The sequence below is a fragment of the Hyperoodon ampullatus genome, assembly GCF_949752795.1.
Source record: "Hyperoodon ampullatus genome assembly, chromosome: 4".
Taxonomy (NCBI): Eukaryota; Metazoa; Chordata; class Mammalia; order Artiodactyla; family Ziphiidae; genus Hyperoodon; species Hyperoodon ampullatus.
In genome coordinates this window covers 85,397,641-85,419,266 of record NC_136917.1, presented here as the reverse complement: position 1 = coordinate 85,419,266, position 21,626 = coordinate 85,397,641, and the positions used below count along the sequence as shown (strand labels likewise).

The following is a 21,626-nucleotide window of genomic DNA, read 5'->3' as shown; positions in this document are numbered from 1 at the left end:
ACAGTTAATGTTTAGTGAGCCAGAGCCATTTTTTCAATGCACTAAAAGTTAAAGTTAAAGCTTAAACATGCTTTTCAACAACTTTTTTAAAAGCAGGTCTATCCCTTACCCCAAACAGACAGTACAGACTGTTCAACCAGGACTGACCTAGCCTTTGTCTTGATATCACTGAACTCTAGCCCTATTCCACTCACATCTGGTGTAGCCAGGGATCAGTTCATCCCTTACTGGAGCTGTCAAAATGCACAACTCCAGGGGGCACAGTTCCCATGCTCTACAGTGTGAAGGGTGCAATGTGAAAGTCACCCTGTGCCGCCCCAAGGGACTTCTGCTAGAGGGAAGCTCAGACTGCTGTGCTGCTGTGGCTCTCATTCAAGCCAGAGACCCTAAGTTTAATTTCTAGAGGCTGTAATGAGCTGTGAAAAAATGGATAAGAAGATAACATTTTTTAAAGATCAGTGATGTATGATTCTCATTTATGTAATGAACTGTAGGCTGAGGAGAAATCTCATATACTAATCCTTCAAAACCTACAGGACTCTTTGGGTCTTAACCCCACCCCTTGCCTCTTATGCCTCCTTCTCTGACCCTGCATGTTCTCTACTCCTGTCCCCAAACCCTGTGCATATGTCTCCATTGTACTTTCCATTCTCGGTATGCCTCTCCCCTTACTTATATCTTCTCCCTTTCCTTTTGATCTCTTTCATCTTTCTCTCTGCTCCTAACATTTATTTCTCTGTTCTGCTATTTTAAGCATTCCCAATATGTCACCTTATCTCTATCTCTCTAGGTCCTTCCTTTCTGTGTCCCAGTGGGCATCATTCATCTCCAGCTGCCTTTTTACTGTCTATTTACCCTTTCTCCCACTGTTTCTTTAATCTCCTTTGGTCAATACACCATTTCTTTTATTTTTCTAGTTTCTTTCTTTCTATCTTTTCCTTTAACTGACCACGATGAGAAACCAAAGTACAGTGTCCTCTCTGGTCCCACACCGATTTTTCTTCCGTGTCTGTGGTCCTTGAAAATGTACAGAAGACATTTGGGGATTCAAAAGTAAATCTCAATACTCATAACATTTAAAGCTGGCCTTTCCATTACACCTTGAACATACTGCAATTTTATAGATATTTATAACACATGCTGAAGAACATTTTTATACTACTTATTCCTGCACCACACATGAGACTACTAAAGTGCAGACTGTGTGATCCTTAATCTCAGCTCTACATATATTCCTCACTGGCTTTAGAATTCTTGAAAAAATGCTTAAACCTATGTCAAAATTCTTCTCAAGCATGTGTCTATTTTTCTCTTGACTACTTGTGCGCACAAAAGGAAAACTTGCCTCCTTGCTTTGTTTCACCCAATTATTACCCTGCACTAAAGTCCACCTTTGGGCAGCAACAGTCACATGATTTTGGAACTCAGATAATGATTTAGGCAAATGCTGAGGAAGAAAACTTCCCAAATAATTTAGCATCTTCTTCAAGAAATCATAAAGTAAGCCACAAAATAGATCAAAGAAGTAGTAACAGACTCATAAACATAAGAACAAAAATACATGAGTTAGAATCCAAAAGCTGGTTCATTGAAAAAATAATATAAAATAGATAAAATACCAAACAAACGACTTAAGAAGGGTAAAAGGGACAAAATGCAAATACACAAAATGAGAATTAGTTAAGGGGAAGGGGATAACCACAGAAACAGAGAAAATAGAAGGAATCTTAAGATGCTATTTTGTTCAATTATGGCCAAAAAATTCAGAAAAATGGAATAAAACATGTAATATTTAAAGAAAGCATAATTTGCTAAAATTGACTTAAAAAGAAGGAGAAAGATCTAAAGAGACCGATATTCAGGACTGATACTCCAGATACTTTTATGGCAGGGGCCTCAAACAGTAAGAACGGAATCCAGCTGTACCTGCACATTATGGCTGAACATAAGCCCTGCCAAGAGCCACATAAAACAGAAGAATTTGACAAAGAACTACCCTTAGAAGAGCTATAAGGTACTAATGGTTTAAGAGGAAATTCTACCAAAGCTTAAAAGAGTAGATAATTCCAAATTATTGAAATTTTAGAACATAGAAAAAGAAAATAAATGGGCATTTCATATTTGATAAAGATATTTAAAATCAGGGGAAAATATTGAAGGGAGATAGATTACTCAATAAATATTGCTGGGATAATTGAGTAGCCACATGGATCTGTACATCACACCACATACCAGAAAAAATTTCAAATGGACCAATGATTAAAGTGTTCAAAATGAATCCTTAAAAGTATTAGGAGAAATGTGACAACATTTTAATCTTAAAATGAAAAGAACTTTCCTAAAAAGACTTTTAAAAATCCATAAACCATAGTGGAAAATGGAGAGAAAATTTTAAATATACTTATAATTTATTATATTGACATTTTATAGGCGCTGGAAGGATACGTAGCATTTAATGATAGGGAGAGATGGGGGTAAACTAGGAAAATGTAGGTCACTATGGAAGAGAGGCTTTCACTTTATTAAAACATTGATTTATATTACATAATAATACCTATTTTAAGCATGAGGAAATACTTTCTGAGAAAGGAATACTTGCTTATGATAAAATATCTAGGAGGTGGTGGAGCCAAGATTTGAATTAAAAAAGAGAAACTGAGTTAAATAATGTGGCACATGATTATATATAATTTATATAACTCCAAAATCTAATATGTTAGAATAACTGAACTATTTGGAATAGTGCTTCACTTTACCTTAAATTGTAGAACTCTCTTCTTCATGGAATCCCGCTTTTTGTTCAGATATTTCATTTGGTGCTGTCTTATCGATGGTTTTTTCAAAGGAAGAACACAGGTATCAGTGGAAGGGAAGAATAGTTTGGAAAGTATGTTGGCAATTCTCCATCCTATATATTCGGAGACATTTTCATCCCCTACATTTGATGAAATTTTTGTACTATAACTTGTGAAAGGATCAGTTGGGTCATTTATCTCAGCCTGTTGAAAGAAAAGAAAAAATAACCAGTTGACATAGAATTAAATGAGAAAAAAAGATGTATTATTATTAAAGTTAAAATGTATGTTTATTTTCTTTGACTAATGTTGCATTCTTCCTACTAAAATAAGCTTTAATAGAGGAATGCAGTTCCCCAAAAGATTTTAAAAATCGTAACAAGAATTTTCAATGAAATAAACAATTAAGCATGAAGGAAATCAGTCTTGAAATTTCAAAAATGTAATGATATAATTTCTATTTTAAATTTGTATTCTTCCCACACAAGAATTTAATAAGCATTTGTAATATGTAATAAGAAATTAAGCAATCAGTTGAAGTAATACAAATGTTTTATTAAGTCAGAATTTCATTTCTCTGTGCATAATCTAAACTTTCCTTGAAGTCAACAGAAAATTTCTATAGCACAAAACTTGAGTAAAGTAAAAAAACAAAAAGGGCTTTATATTTAGCTTTCATTGGAGATGTTCTAGGCTTTAGATTTATATTAAATTGAATATGTCCTAATATAGAAAAAAAACCTAACACAAAAATTCCACAATACTTAAGCAATTTTTATTCAGGGAAGAGCAATTTTCTGAATTTTCCTATTTATATTCAATAAATATCAGTCCATGACTGATTTTTAATTATATCTTCTTTTGAGACAGCTAGAGGCATGTTTTCCTTGGCTGGTATCAGTAATAATAAATGAAGATGTAAGTTTCAAAATGTCATGTATTATACTTTTTTTAGTGTTTACAATATGCTAATATTAAAAACTCTCTTTCTCATAACAAAGTTAGGTGCTGCCTCCTATTATTTAAGTTCTTTCCATTTTATTTAATATTATCCATCCTTGGGCAGCTCATTACCAGTCACTCAGGATTCATTTTAAATGTCTATAGATCCTATGGTAGAAAACAAAGGAATGAAAAATTTTTTTCTGCATATGAATATCTAACTAACCTCTTTAGGATTCCAAGATCAGGATTAGCTCAATGAAATTACTATTTAAAGACTGACTATTGCATTATCTAGACAAAATTACAGTGGAAAAAATGAGAACAATCTTATAATAAAGATTGAAAAAATAAAGGTTTAAAGCAATAAGGAAAACAGCAAAAGGCAAAGTAAATATATATGGAATACTGTGAAATGATGAGAAAGAATAACATGCAAAAAACGTGTAAAAAAATATGGTGAAAATCATGCAAATAGGTAAGCATCAAAAACATGAAATGAGGGCTCAAAATAGCCTCAAAGTGCTAGAAAATTAATACTGACATTTAAAAAAGAGAGCTGTATTTTCACTATTTCAGTAAAGGAACTTTATCACTAGCCCTCATTGAAATATACCTATTCTTAAATATCTTTGATTTCAATTATCTCTGGATGTTGAAATCAGTATACAATTATGTTTATACTATTCCCAGTTGTGTATCTTGCTTATTAACTAGGTCGAAATCATGGAAAGAGCATTCAATTTCAAACAAGAAATTAAATTGTGCCAAGAACACTCAGTAGCTGTTGTGATTTTTAGGACATTATTTAATGTCTCAAAGTCTGCATGTTCATCTGTAAAATGTTAATCACAATACCTGGGCTGTTTATTCTGCTTAGTTTCTCTGGATTAATTTTTTCATAAGAAAAGGTACTTCAAAATCAGTAACAACATATAGTTGCACAAACATACTACTATGAGCTCTTCCATTGCTGAGAGAATGATGAATTAATAAATGTGTAAGTGACTGGACCAACAAAAATAATGTCTTCTCATCACATAATTTCTGGTAAAATACATTGATTCCAGGAGAGCATTACCCTGCATTATAGAATCTTAATGCTCTTTTCATTTTGTCTCATTTGGCTATGCTTTGCTTTCTTCCCTCCCAGACTGGATAGGTTATATAGATCCAGATGCCAGCTCTCTCAAATAGCAAAATGACGGCATTGCCACATCTTTCACGATGGTTCCCTGGTTGAAAGCCCAGGTTAATTTTCCGCCCTCAATGACGTCCAAGGCATTCAACTTATGGAAATGTAGCTTCAAATATCAGTCAAAGGCATATTTGCCTTATCTATAAAAGGTTTTGTTTGTTTTCCTGCAGGAAAAAGCCAGGAAAGAATATGGGGCTTTGCAGTTAGAAAGATTTGAAATCAGGTCTGGCTATCCCACTTACTAATTTATTTATTATTTATTTATTTATTTATTTCAATTAATTTATTATTTTTGGCTGTGTTGGGTCTTCTTTGTGGTGCGCAGGCTTCTCATTCTGGTGGCTTCTCTTGCTGCAGAGCATGGGCTCTAGAGTGCAGGGGCTTCAGTGATGCGGCACATAGGCTCAGTAGTTGTGGCTCGTGGGCTCTCTTAGAGCACGGGCTCAGTAGCTGTGGTGCATGGGCTTAGTTGCTCCGTGACATGTGGGATCTTCCCGGACCAGGGCTTGAACCCATGTCCCCTGCATTCTTAACCACAGCGCCACCAGGGAAGCCCCCATTTACTAATTTAAAATGCAAACGGGGAATTTAGTTAACCTCTCCAGGTCTATATTTTGTGTTTAGTTTGGTTCCATTTTGTTTTTCATTTGTGATGTGGAGATAATAATTACCACCTCAGAGTTTTGTGAGGATTCACTTAGACGACAAAGGATGATCTGTCTAGCCAATAGTGAGAAGCTCAATAGGCATCAGTTGCTTCAGGGCTACCCTAAGACAGACACTGATGCTCTGGTTTTTATAAGATCCTTCCACCACCAATCTTGAGAAGACTTGATCTAACCTCTTCATGCTGAAAACAAATTTGTTACAAAGCCACTTTTATATTAACAAATCTATCAAATAGGATTATAATTACACTTCCAGTCATCTCTATTCTAAAGAGTCTTCCTTCTCTTAAAGATATTATTCTCATTTTAAAATTCAGAGACTATGAATTTATTTATGCCAATGGTGCATAAGTATAAATCTATACTTCTTGGAAGTAAACTTACCCAAAATATGAATGACCATTATTTAGATTCCAAATTCATGAATTTACTACTATTGACTGCCAATGAATACTACCCCAAGCTCCAATCTTTATACATTATTTATACATTTTTATCATGTGTGCCTATTTTCTTAGCAATGCCATGCAAATTTTAAAATTCAGGATCTTTCTTATTGCACTGTTGAAACTTGACATTTTTTATTAAGAAACAAATGGCAAATTTTATTATCTGATAATTTTACTGATTTAGTATTAAAATTGAAAAAGTGGTATTCCTGAAGAATATTTCTCTCTCACATAGATTTTAGCAACATGCAAGGTCAGATACCCACCCTTCTGTCTTTATATTGGGCATAATGATGGTAAAAACCAGGATTCATTTAGGTTGGCAAGAAGATGGATGTCAGAGCAGGTGAAATTATGCAAGGAATTATGATGTAGTAGCAATACAAAAGAAAATAAAAGCCTGTCCAGAGTTCTGAATTTTCCATCAATAATTAGGGAAATGTAGTACCGAAATTTAAGCTAACTCACACTACCCTTGACATGATGGAATAAAAGAGAAAGAAATAGGATATTAAGCCACTGTGGCATAGTTTGCATTAAATTTTGTCTCCATCTCTTACTATGTCTCTGTTTTTGGCTTCCACCTGTCCTTAAGTAGTCTTAGACCTGTGAACATTTAACTTATTTGTGAAAAAAATTATAATTTTTTCTTCAAACTTCAAAATTTAAATATAAGTGACTTACTGGTGGTCTCAAAAGGTTATTTCCTACAGGAGCTATAAAATCTCACAAAGGAGGACAGCATGAGTAACTCCTTGTTACTAAAATTGTGGCCCTTAGACCATTATTATTGTCATTACCTAGGAGCATGTTCTAAATAGAGAATTTCAGGCCCTACTCCTGAATATATTAAAGTTTAAAAAGGACTGATGTAGTAGATTAAGAAAAGGACTAGATGGGAATATCCATTTTCCCACTTTACAAGTTGTGTGATCTTGCACAAGTTACTTAACCACTCTAAGCATGTTTCTTCATTCCTAAAATAGAATAAAAATAATACTGTCCTTTCTAGGTTACTGTAAAAATTAAACACAAAACGTGAATATATTTTCTAGCATAGTGTCTGGCACACAAAAGTTCTTCAATAAATGTTAGTTCCTTGTTTATATCTAATTTTGGAGGCAGGATGACATGGAAATGGCAAAGCCTTTGGGTTAAACTCACTCATAAGTGCATTCACCACCAGCTACTTCTTTTAATCGTTTAGACTCAGATCCTCTATCCGTATGGGTGATGGTGGTGGTGGGAGAGTTATAAGGCTTAGATGAGTTAATAAAGGTAAGATACTTAGCACAGTGGCTGGTGCACTGTAAAAACTCTACAAATATTTTTGTTTTCTTAAAACAACGTATCTGTTATACTGGAATTCTATTCATAAGTATTTAAAGAAACCACACTCTTTCAAAAATACACCTCCCTTTCCACGTTTAAGAGTTTCCATTTATGTCAAAAGAAGAGCCATATGTGGGGGATGAGAGAGATTGTTATTGCGAGAATAGAGACTAATAGTGCTGTTTATTCTATTTTGCTGCTTAAAGAGTACATTAGGAAGATGGCAGCATGGGAGGATGCGGAGTTCACGTCTCCCTACAACTAGGGCACCTGCTGGATGCTGGTGGGGGACCTCAATACCCAAGAAAATGGGAGGAACCCCAAGCAACTGGGTAGAATGTGGAGGGGAGTGAGGGGGAGGGGAAGTGGAGGCCAGACAGGACCAGTGCCCCTGAGGGGTGGCTGGGAGAGGGGAGGGGTTCCCACGCCTGCTGGGACCCTTGGGAGCTTGGAGGATCGGGGGGAGTGCACCTAGCATTTCCCCTGCCCAATTGGGTTCTGGGAGGCCTGCTGGGCTCCCAGACCTGGTCCTCTGTTCTCTGGGGCCCCCTCTGGGCCACGTGGGTCCTAGGAGCATAGGAGGGAGGTGGGGGGAGAATAGGAGAGGAGGATGGGGAGGGGCCCTCCGGGACTGGAGGGTCAGGGGAGGAACAGAGGGCATTTCCCCAACCCACTTGGGCCCTAGGAAGCCTACTAGGCTACCAGGCCTGATCCTCCATTCTCTAGGGCCCCCTCTGACCTTGTGGGTCCTAGGGGCATGGGAGGGAGGAGGGAAAGAGGAGGAGAGGCGGACAGTGGGACCCTCCAGGACCGGAAAACCAGCAGAGGTGTGGAGTGCGTTCCCCCCACCCATTCAGGCCCTGGGAAGCCTGCTGGGGTCCTGGTTCAGGTCTTTTGCCTTCCAGAACCCCCTCCAGCTGCGTTGGTCCTGGAATGGGGGGAAGAAAAGGAGAGTGGTTGCGAAGTGGCCCTCTGGGATCGGAGGATCAGAGGAGGCACCACGGGCATTTCCCCCACACTCTTGGGCCCCCAGAAGCCTGCTGGGCTCCCTGGCCAGGTCATCGTTCACCAGGGCCCCTTCCAGGGCGCATTGGTCCTAGGGGCATAGGAGGGAGGAAGGGGGAGAAGAGGAGAGGTGGAAGGGGAGGGGCCCTCTGGGGTGGAGGATCAGGGGAGGCACAGAGGGTGTTTCCCCCACCCACTTGGGCCCCAGGAAGCCTGCTGGGCTCCCAGCCATGGTTCTCCATTCTCCAAGACACTCTCTGGCCGTGGGGGTCCTAGGGTCATAGGAGGGAGGCAAGAGGGGGGAAGAGGAGGAGAGGGAGATGGGAGGGGAACCTCCAGGACCGGAGGATCAGGGGAAGCACCACAGGCGTTTCCCCCACCCACTCAGCCCCAGAAAGCCTGCTGGGCTTCCGGGTCTGGTCCCCTGCCTTCCTGGGCCCTCTCCAGCCACGTGGGCCTAGGAGGGGAGGGAGTGAGTGAAGAAGAAGAGAGACCAAAGGGGAGGGAGCCTCTGGGATAGAAGAACTGTGGGAACAGACCTAGCATTTCTCCCACCTACTTGGGCCCAGGGAGCCTGCTGGGGTCCCGGACCTGGTCCTCCACCCTCCAAGGCTAGAGGCACTGCTGGAGCCTCCTACCGTGCTGAGTCTAAGTGCCACCACCCACCCCTCCCAGCACCTTTATGGCCCTGTTGGGTCTGAAGCATAGGCCCTGCCTACTGCCTAAACCCCGCCCCTACCTAAGTTCTGCCACACACAGCCAAGGCCTTTTCAGGCTTTTTTTTCCTCCTGTCTTTTTCTATTGTGGTTCTCTTTTACCTTCTGGTTGTTTGATCTGTATATTAATTTATTTTTTCTAACATATCTGTTAGTTTTCTAATTTTATTTTATTTTTTACTCTGTTATTGTTCTGCTCCTTTTTTTTTCTCTTTTCTTTGTTTTTCAGAACTGCGTGGCTTGTGGAATCTTGGTTCATGAGTTGGGGGTCGGGTCTGAGCTCCTGTGATGGGGGTTCCGAGTCCAAACCACTGGACTACCAGAAAACCTCAGACCCCAGGGAATATTCATCACAGTGAGGTCTCCCACAAGTCCTCATCTCGACACCAAGACCCAGCTGTATGCAGCAGCCCACAAACTCAAGTGCTGGAAGCCTCAGGCCAAACAACCAGTAAGACAGGAACACAATCCCACCCACCAAAAAGAAAAAAAAAAAAAATACTGAGAAGACAAGAAAATATGTCACTGATGAAGAAGCAAGGTAAAAAATTACAAGACCAATAAATGAAGAGGAAATAGGCAACCTTCCTGAAAAAGAATTCAGAGTAATGATAGTAAAGATGAACCAGAATCTCAGAAACAGAATGGAGGCACAGATCGAGAAAATACAAGAAATGTTTAACAAAGACCTAGAAGAACTGAAGAACAGAGATAAACAACACAATAACTAATATGAAAAATACACAAGAAGGAATCAATAACAGAATAACTGAGGGAGGAGAACAAATAAGTGAGCTGGAAGAGAGAATGTTGGAAATAACTGATGAGGAGCAGAGTAAAGATAAAACAATGAAAAGAACTGAAGACAATCTCAGAGACATCTTGTACAACACTAAACACACCAACATTTGAATTATAGGGGTCCCAGAAAAAGAAGAGAAAAGGAAAGGGTCTGAGAAAATATTCAGAGAGATTATAGTGGAAAAATTCCCTAACATGGGCAAGGAAATAGTCACCCAAGCTCAGGAAGTGCAGAGTCCCACACAGGTTAAACCCTAGGAGAAACACACCAAGACACATATTAATCAAACTAACTAACATTAAATTCAAAGAAAAAATATTAAAAGCAGCAAGGGAAAAGCAAAAAATAACATACAAAGGAATCCCCATAAGGTTAACCGCTGATTTTTCAGCAGAAACTGCAGGCCAGAAGGCAGTGGCAGGACATACTTAAAGTGATAAAAGAGAAAAACCTACAACCAAGATTACTCTACCCAGCAAGGATTTCATTCAGATTCGATGGAGAAATCAAAAGCTTTTCAGACAAGCAAAAGCTAAAGAATTCAGCACCACCAAACCAGCTTTACAACAAATAAATGCTAAAGGAACTCTTCTAGGCAGGAAACACAAGAGAAGAAAAAGACCCACACCTAAAGAAAATAGAGAAAGAAGAACAAAGAAAATCCAAAATTATTACAAGGAAAGAAATCATAAAAATCAAAGTAGAAGTAAGTGAAATAGAAATGAAGAAAAATAGCAAAGATCAATAAAATTAAAATTTGGTTCTTTGAGAAGATAAAAAAAATTGATAAACCTTTAGCCAAACTGATCAAGAAAAAAAGGTAGAGGATGCAAATCAATAAAATTAGAAATGAAAAAGGAGAAATCACAACTGACACTGCAGAAATACAAAGTATTATAAGAGAATACTACAAACAACTATATGCCAATAAAATGGACAACCACAAAAAAATGGACAAATTCTTGGAAAGGGACAATTTTCCAAGACTGAACCTGAAAGAATTAGAAAATATAAACAGACTTATCACAAGTTCTGAAATTGAAACTATAATTAAAAATCTTCCAACAAACAAAAGTCCAGGACCAGATGATTCACAGGTGAATTCGAGCTGACACCCATCGTTCTGAAACTCATCCAAAAAACTGCAGAGGAAGGAACACTCCCAAACTCATTCTACAAGGCCACCATCACCTGGACACCAAAACCAGACAAAGATATCACACACAAAAAAGAAATTTACAGACCAATATCACTGATGATTATAGAGGCAAAAATCCTCAACAAAATACTAGCAAACAGAATCCAACAGCATATTAAAAGTATCATACACCATGATCAAGTGGGTTTGATCCCAGGGATACAAGGATTCTTCAGCATATGAAAATCAATCAATGTGATACACCCTATTAACAAACTGAAGAATAAAAACCATATGATCATCTCAACAGATGCAGAAAAAGCTTTTGACAAAATTCCACACCCATTTATGATAAAAACTCTTCAGAAAGTGGTCATAGAGGGAACCTACCTGAACACAATAAAGGCCATATATGAGAAACACACAGCAAACAGCATTCACAATGGTGAAAAAGTGAAAGCATTTCCTCTAAGATCAGGAAAAAGACAAGGATGTCTTGTCTTTTTCCTGATCAACATAGTTGCTGAAGTCAACATAGTTGTTGAAGTGTTAGCCACAGCAATCAGAGAAGAGAAAGAAAAGGAACACAAATTGGTAAAGAAGTAAAACTGTCACTGTTTGCAGATGACATGATACTATACACAGAAAATCCTAAAGATGCCACCAGAACTACTAGAGCTAATCAATGAATTTGGGAAAGTTTTAGTATACAAAATAATGCACAGAAATCTCTTGCATTCCTATACACTAACAATGAAAGATCAGAGAGAGAAATTAAGGAAACAATCACATTCACCATTGCAACAAAAAGAATAAAATACCTAGGAATAAACCTACCTAAGGAGACAAAAGACCTGTACTCAGAAAACTACAAGACACTGATGAAACAAATCAAAGATGACATAAACATGGAGAGATATACCATGTTCATGGATTGGAAGAATCAATATTGTGAAAATGACTATACTACCCAAAGCAATCTACAGATTCAATGCAATCCCTATCAAATAGCCAATGGCATTTTTTACAGGGCTAGAATGAAAAATCTTAAAATTTGTATGGAGACACAAAAGACCTCGCATAAACAAAGCAATCTTGAGGGAAAAAAATGGAGCTGGAGGAATTGGACTCCCTGACTTCAGACTATATTACAAAGCTACAGTAATCAAGACAATATGGTACTGGCATAAAAACAGAAATACTGATCATTGGAACAAGATACAAAGGCAGAGATAAACTGACGCACCTGTGGTTAACTAATCTATGACAAAGGAGGCAAGGATATACAATGGAGAAAAGACAGTGTCGTCAATAACTGGTGCTGGAAAAACTGGACACTTACATGTTAAAGAATGAAGTTAGAACACTCCCTAACACCATACACAAAACTAAACTCAAAATGGATTAGAGACCTAAATGTAAGACCGGACACTATAAAACTCTTAGAAGAAAACATAGGAAGAACACTTTTTTTTTTTTTTTTTTTTGAGGTACGCGGGCCTCTCACTGTTGCGGCCTCTTCCGTTGCAGAGCACAGGCTCCGGACGCACAGGCTCAGCGGCCATGGCTCACGGGCCCAGCCGCTCCGCGGCACGTGGGATCCTCCCGGACCGGGGCACGAACCCGTGTCCCCTGCATCGGCAGGCGGACTCTCAACCACTGCGCCACCAGGGAAGCCCAGGAAGAACACTCTTTGACATAAATCACAGCAAGATCTTTCATGACCCACCTCCCAGAGTAATCAAAATAAAAACAAAGAAACAAATGGGACCTAATGAAACTTAAAAGCTTTTGTACAGCAAAGGAAACTATAAACAAGACGAAAAGACAACCCACAGAATGGGAGAAAATATTTGCAAACGAATCAACAGACAAAGGATTAATCTCCAAAATATATAAAAAGCTCATGCAGTTCCATATTAAAATAACAACTGAGTCAAAAAACGGGCAGAACACCTAAACAGACATTTCTCCAAAGAAGACATACAGATGGCCAAGAGGCACAGGAAAGGCTGCTCAGCATCACTAATTATTAGAGAAATTCAAATCAAAACTACAATGAGGTATCACCTCACACCAGTTAGAATGGGCATCATCAGAAAATCTACAAACAACAAATGCAAGAGAGGGTGTGGAGAGAAGGGAACCCTCTTGCACTGTTGGTGGGAATAAAAATTGATACAGCCACTGTGGAGAACAATATAGAGGTTCCTTAAAAAACTAAAAATAGAATTACCATATGACCCAGCAATCCCACTACTGGGCATATACCCAGAGAAAACTATAATTCAAAAAACCACATGCACCCCAATGTTCATTGCAGCACTATTTACAATAGCCAGGTCATTTAAGCAATCTAAATTCCCATCAACAGATGAATGGATAAAGAAGATGTGGTAAACATATACAATGGAATATTACACCATAATAAAGAAAATTTGTTCATTTGTAGAGACGTGGATGGACCTAGAGACTACCATACAGAGTGAAATAAGTCAGAAATAGAAAAACAAATATCGTATATTAACACATATATGTGGAAGCTACAAAAATGGTACAGATGAACTGTTTGCAAGGCAGAAATAGAAACACAGATGTAGAGAAACACACATATGGACACCAAGGGGGGAAAGCAGGGGAGGGTGGTGGTGGTGGGATGAATTGGGAGATTGGGAACAACATATACACACTATTATTATAAAATATATAACTAATAAGAACCTGCTGTATAAAAATAAATAAATAAATAAAATTAAAAAAATAAAGATCAAATTAAAAGAAATACAAATTGGAAAAGAAGTAGTAAAACTGTCACTGTTTGCAGATGACATGATACTATACACGGAAAATCCTAAGGATGCCACAATAAAACTACTAGAACTAATCAATGAATTTGTTAAGCTTGCAGGATACAAAATTAATGCACAGAAATCTCTTGCATTCCTATACATTAACAATGAAAGATCAGAAAGAGTAATTATGGAAAGAATCCCATTCACCACAGTAATAAAAAGAATAAAATACCTAGGAATAAACCTACCTAAGGAGACAAAAGACCTGTATGCAGAAAATTATAAGACACTGATGAAAGAAATTAAAGATGCTACAAATAGATGGAGAGATGTACCATGTTCTTGGATTGGAAGAATCAACATTGTGAAAATGACTCTACTACCCAAAGCAATCTACAGATTCAATGCAATCCCTATCAAACTACCACTGGCATTTTTCACAGAACTAGAGCAAAAAATTTCACAATTTGTATGGAAACACAAAAGACCCCGAATAGCCAAAGCAATCTTGAGAACAAAAAATGGAGCTGGAGGAATCAGGCTCCCTGACTTCAGACTATACTACAAAGCTACAGTAATCAAGACAGTATGGTACTGGCACAAAAACAGAAAGATAGATCAATGGAACAGGATAGAAAGCCCAGAGATAAACCGACGGACATATGGTCAACTTATCTTTGATAAAGGAGGCAGGAATGTACAGTGGAGAAAGGACAGTCTCTTCAATAAATGGTGCTGGGAAAACTGGATAGGGACATGTAAAAGTAGGAGATTAGATCACTCCCTAACACCATACACAAAAATAAGCTCAAAATGGATTAAAGATCTAAATGTAAGGCCAGACACTATCAAACTCTTAGAGGAAAACATAGACAGAACACTCTATGACATAAATCCCAGCAAGATCCTTTTTGACCCACCTCCTAGAGAAATGGAAATAAAGACAAAAATAAACACATGGGACCTAATGAAACTTAAAAGCTTTTGCACAGCAAAGGAAACCATAAACAAGACCAAAAGACAACCCTCAGAATGGGAGAAAATATTTGCCAATGAAGCAACTGACAAAGGATTAATCTCCAAAATTTATAAGCAGCTCATGCAGCTCAATAACAAAAAAACAAAGCCCAATCCAAAAATGGGCAGAAGACCTAAATAGACATTTCTCCACAGAAGATATACAGACTGCCAACAAACACATGAAAGGATGCTCAACATCTTTACTCATTAGAGAAATGCAAATCAAAACTACAATGAGATATCATCTCACACCAGTCAGAATGGCCATCATCAAAAAATCTAGAAACAATAAATGCTGGAGAGGGTGTGGAAAAAAGGGAACACTCTTGCACTGCTGGTGGGAATGTGAATTGGTACAGCCACTATGGAGAACGGTATGGAGGTTCCTTAAAAAACTACAAATAGAACTACCATATGACCCAGCAATCCCACTACTGGGCATATACCCTGAGGAAACCATAATTCAAAAAGAGACATGTACCAAAATGTTCATAGCAGCCCTATTTACAATAGCCCAGAGATGGAAACAACCTAAGTGTCCATCATCGGATGAATGGGTAAAGAAGATGTGGCACATATATACAATGGAATATTACTCAGCCATAAAAAGAAATGAAATTGAGCTATTTGTAATGAGGTGGATGGACCTAGAGTCTGTCATACAGAGTGAAGTAAGTCAGAAAGAGAAAGACAAATACTGTATGCTGACACATATATATGGAATTTAAGAAAAAAAAATGTCATGAAGAACATAGGGGTAAGACAGGAATAAAGACACAGACCTACTAGAGAATGGACTTGAGGATATGGGGAGGGGGAAGGGTAAGCTGTGACAAAGTGAAAGAGCGGTATGGACATATATACACTACCAAACATAAGGCAGATAGCTAGTGGGAAGCAGCCGCATAGCACAGGGAGATCAGCTCGGTGCTTTTTGATCACCTGGATGGGTGGGATAGGGAGGGTGGGAGGGAGACGCAAAAGGGAGGGGATATGGGAACATATGTATATGTATAACTGATTAAATTTGTTATAAAGCAAAAAAAATTAAAATAAAAATAAATAAATAAATAAAATAAAAATAAAATAAAAATAAAATAAAAAATAAAAAGAAATGAAAGATGACATAAACAGATGAAGAAATATACCATCCTCTTGGATTGGAAGAATCAACATTGTGGAAATAACTATACTACCCAAAGCAATCTACAGATCCAATGCAATCCCTATCACACTACCAATGGCATTCTTTACAGAATTAGAACAAAATTTTTTACAATTTGTATGGAAACACAAAAGACGCTGAATAACAAAAGCAATCTTGAGAAAGAAAAACAGAGCTGGCGGAATCTGGCTCCCAGACTTCAAACTGTACTACAAAGCTACAGTAATCAACACAGTACGGTACTGGCACCAAAACAAAATATAGATCAATGGTATAGGATAGAAAGCCCAGAGATAAACCCACACACATATGGTCACCTAATTTATGACAAAGGAGGCAAGAACATACAATGGAGAAAAGACAGACTCTTCAATAAGTGGTGCTGGGAAAACTGGACAGCAACATGTAAAAGAATGAAATTAGAATACTCCCTAACACCATACACAAAAATAAACTCAAAATGGATTAAAGATCTAAATGTAAGACCGGACACTATAAAACTCTTAGAGGAAAACATAGGGAAAACTCTCTTTGACATAAATCACAGCAAGATCATTTTTGACCCACCTCCTAGAGTAATGAAAATAAAAACAAAAATAAACAAATGGGAGCTAATGAAACTTAAAAGCTTTTGCACAGCAAAGGAAACTATAAACAAGATGAAAAGACAACCCTTAGAATGGGAAAAAATATTTGCAAATGAAGCAACTGACAAAGGATTAACCTCCAAAATATACAAACATGTCTTGGAGCTCCATATCAAAAAAACAAACAACCGAATCAACAAATGGGCAGAAATCCTAAACAGACATTTCACCAAAGAAGACATACAGATGGCCAAGAGACACATGAAAGGCTGCTCAACATCACTAATTATTAGAGCAATGCAAAACTGCAATTAGATATCACCTCACACTGGTCAGAATGGCCATCATCACAAAATCTACAAACAATAAATGCTGGAGAGGGTGTGGAGAAAAGGGAACCCTATTGCACTGCTGGTGGGAATGTAAATTGATACAGCCACTATGGAGAACAGTATGGAAGTTCCTTAAAAAAACTAAAAATAGAACTACCATATGACCCCACAGTCCCACTACTGGGCATATACCCTGAGAAAACCATAATTCAAAGAGACATATGTACCCCAATGTTCACTGCAGCTCTATTTACAATAGCCAGGATACGGAAACAGTCTAAATGTCCAATGACAGATGAATGGATAAAGAAGATGTGGTACATATATACAATAGAATATTACTCAGCCATAAAACGGAAAGAAATTGGGTCAGTTGTAGAGTTGTGGATGGACCTAGAGTCCGTCATACAGAGTGAAGTAAGTCAGAAAGAGAAAAACAAATATCATATATTAACACATACATGTGGAATCTAGAAAAATGGTACAGATGCACCTATCTGCAGGGCAGGAATAGAGATGTAGATGTAGAGTAGAGAACCGACATGTGGACACGGTGGTGAAAGGGAGGATGGAATGAACTGGGAGATTAGATTTGGCATAAATACACTACCATGTGTAAAATAGATAGGTAGTGGGAACCTGCTATATAGCACGGGGAGCTCAGCTTGGTGCTCTGTGACAACCTAGCTGGGTGGGATGGTGGCGGGGAGCAAGTCCAAGAGGGAGGGGATATATGTATACATATAGCTGATTCAATTCATTGTACAGCAGAAATTAACACAACATTGTAAAGCAATTATACTCCAATAACTAGAAAAAGTACATTAGGAGTATGGAAATATCATTAAGAATAAAAACAAATTTTATTTTAAAGATATCACCATGAAATGTTAACAAGCAAGGGCTTTACCTAATGCGTCAAAGGTACTCTGAATAAAGTCACATATTCATTTTAGTTGTACATATTTCATTTTGATATTTTAGGTCATATACCAGATGGCAGAAAGCATTTATGCATGATGACTTTTCTAGATGTGCCAACATATGCTGCTGAATTGCCTATACAGAAGATCCTTGCTCATTGCAAGTCTCCATGGAAGTATTTCAAACAAAGCACATCAATTAACATTTGTTTATTATGCCACTGTGACTATATGACAGTTTTTTATTTCTTTCCCAAAAACTCAGGCAACAGTTGGGTTTATATTGAATTTGTCAGATGAAGGTTCATGTTTAGGGATATTTAGAAATGTTTTTCATTTCAAATTTGCTATTAAATATCTCACCTCTCATCTAACCTCCATTAAGTATCAAATTTTATAAATTCTTTTTAGATATAAAAAGAATTGTAGATGATAGAATGCTACTATGGATAAAAAAAATACAAGACATTTAAGTACATAATACAGTTAGTAAAGGATTTACCAGTGATGTAGATAAATTGAGGTATTAAGTATAAATTTTAATTTATTAAAATCAATAGTTTATCATATGAATTGCATATTTATTTTTAAAGTATAAAGAGAGAAAATCTCTCTTAATTCCATAAACATACAAGTATCATCAATCCTAGTGAAATAAATCCTTCCACTCTAATGTAGAGTAGTTTATAATTAAGGCTATGTTTCACTCTGTGTAGGTAATATGATGATTACCTTACACAAGGTAAGGTTCTGGGAGCAAGGTGTTAGGAAGGAAAGAATAAACAAAGGTTTTGCTATAAGCATAGTCATTTGCATTAACTGAAATAAAAGTGGAATAAATATTTTATTTCAGATCAAAGCATCTGAGGCACAAGCCTTCACTGTACGAACTGTATAGGGCTCTTTTTTTTTTTTTAGATGTTCTCTATTCACATTGAGCAGAGAGGCAGCATCTAAAGACTAACAAGGTTTTTACCACTTGTAAAAGAAAGCTTCTAACTATTTTATGCCATAGAATTTGTTCCCCAAAGAGGTATCACAGGACAATAATATAAGTGGTTTAATAGTATGTGGGAATTATTAAGTAATTTTTAAAAACTAAGCATGTTTAAAAACAAGTACCTAACCTTTGTATTTTATTACTGTAAATAAGTGTTGCCATGATAGTGCCAAAAAGAAAAGAAAGAAAAGGAAAGGAAATTTGATTATATCATGTTCATGTTGTACTGTAAAATTAAACACACCTATAAAGATAAATTATATAGAAAGTGTTCAGACTATTCCAGACAAGATAGTACAACTTTAATAATTTCAAAATATTTGCCCTAACACATTACACCTATAGACCAAATGTACTCATTCTTTTGAAATCATCTTGCTTTGTCTGATTCACATATGTGATTTAGTTGTTTAAGTTATTCTACAGTACCATTATTAACTCACTTACGAAGGCAGGTTTTTAAAACATGAAATAAATATAAGTATCATTTCCCTCAGAGAAATTAAGCATAAAAGGGAGTTTCAGCCTTAGAAGAGAAAAACTGAAAACTGCATAGATGCTAATCACTTTGGTCTTTTGAATAATTAGCTGTGGAGAATTTAAAGGCATTAATTTAGACATTATTATTCCTGAAACCTAGTATAGACATGTTATTATGCAATTTACATTAAAAATATATTAGCTAAAGATAATTTGTAAAAAATGCTTTATGACCAAAATCATAAAAATGATGCAAGGAAAACCATTAGCTAGGAAAAGAACAAACACTGCAGTCAGACACTTAACTTTGTCATATCTATACCAATATAGAATTCTTGGCCAATAGAACTATCCTTCAAAATCAGATTGAATAAAAACCTTTTGTCAGTAAAAACTGACAGAATGCCACCAGCATATGCTCATGGAAAGAATATGAAAGGATTTTCTTTGAGCGAAAGAAAATTAATCCCATATGGAAGGTCAGCGATTCAAGAAGGAAAAGTAAGGAGAGAAACATGTAAATATATAAGTAAATCTAAAGAATACTGAGTGTATAAAACAATATTAATATGTTGGTATCTGTAAACATACACACATGCAGCCATGCACACAAACACAAAAACACAGAAACACACCCAGAGAAACACACACAGTTTAAATGCTCAACAGGAAAATTGTTTAAGAGAAAGAAAAGGAGTTAAAATATTGTAAGATGATTTTATGGTCCAGGAAAATATAAAACTCCCTACATTAGGATTCAATAATAAGGGATTCATTTTGTAACATCAGGGTAACAAATAAAGGAATGTGTGACCACCAAGTAAACAAACAAAGGGGGTGGGATGAAACGATTAATGAAAAATCTTCCTGAAAGGGCACAGTGAGTTTTAAAAAAAGGAGGGGCTTCCCTGGTGGCACAGTGGTTGACAGTCCACCTGCCGATGCAGGGGACACGGGTTCATGCCCTGGTCCGGGAAGATCCCATGTGCCGCGGAGAGGCTGGGCCCGTGAGCCATGGCCGCTGAGGCTGTGCATCTGGAGCCTGTGCTCCGCAATGGGAGAGGCCACAGCAGTGAGAGGCCCATGTACCACAAAAATAAATAAATAAATAAATAAAAATAAAAATAAAAAAAGGAGACAGAACAACCACAAGACAAGTAACAAAATGGCAACAAGTATGTAACTATCAATAATCACTTTAAATGTCAATGGACAAAATTCTCCAATCACAGGACATAAGGTGGCTGATTGGATTAAAAAACAAGACCTATCTACATGTTACCTACAAGAGACTCACTTTCAAGCTAAAGACACATGCAGACTGAAAGTGAGGGGATAGAAAAATGTATTCCATGCAAATAGAAATGAAAAAAAGCTGGGATAGCAATACTCATATCAGACAAAGTAAACATTAAAGTCAAATTCTATAATAAAAGACAAAAAAGGGCATTGTATAATGATAAATGCATCAATACAAGAAGATATAACATTCATAAACATGTATGCACCTAATACAGGAGCACATAAATATATAAAGCAAATAGCAACAGACATAAAGGGAGAAGTTGAAAACAATACAGTAGTAGTAAGAAACTTTAACAGCTCACTTACACAAATAGATCATCAGGCAAAAGATCAATAAGAAAACATTTGCCTTAAGTGATGTATTAGATCAGTTGAACTTAATAGATATCTCAGGACATTCCATCCAAAAACAGCAGAATACATATTGGATTCAAGTGCATATGGCACGTTCTCCAGGATAGATCACATACTAGGTCACAAAACAAGTCTCAACAAATTTTAGATAAAAATTATATCAAGTATCTTTTCCAGTATGAAACTGGAAATCAATTATAAGAAGAAAAATGGGAAAAACACAAACACATGAGAACTAAGCAGCATGCTACTAAGAAAAACGATGGTTCAACAAAGAAATCAAAGATGAAATCAGAAAATACCTTGAGACAAGTGAAAATAAAAACAAAACTTTCCAAAATCTATGGGACACAGCAAAAGCAGTTCTAAGAGGGACGTTTATAGCAATAGAGGCCTACCTCATGAAACAACAAAAATCTCAAATAAACAACCTAAACAACCATCTAAAGGAATTACAAAAAGAAGAACAAACAAAGCCCAAAGGCAGCAGAAGGAATGAAATAATAAAGGTAATAAGGAAATAAATAAAATAGAGACCAATAAGACAATAGAAAAGATCAATGAAACCAAGAGATGATTTTTTTGAAAAATAAACAAATTTGATAAGCCTTTAGCTAGGCTCA

The 21,626-nt window shown here is 36.9% G+C and overlaps 1 protein-coding gene across 1 annotated transcript in view; it reads right to left on the bottom strand.

Annotated features, from left to right (window-relative positions):
* TMEM232 (transmembrane protein 232) overlaps positions 1 to 21,626 on the bottom strand; it is a gene marked incomplete at both ends in the record, with an annotated part of 245,982 nt that overhangs the window by 133,499 nt on the left and 90,857 nt on the right. Inside the window, 1 exon segment of the mRNA XM_079701591.1 lies at positions 2,752 to 2,999. Coding sequence (XP_079557717.1) covers positions 2,752 to 2,999 — 248 coding nt within the window.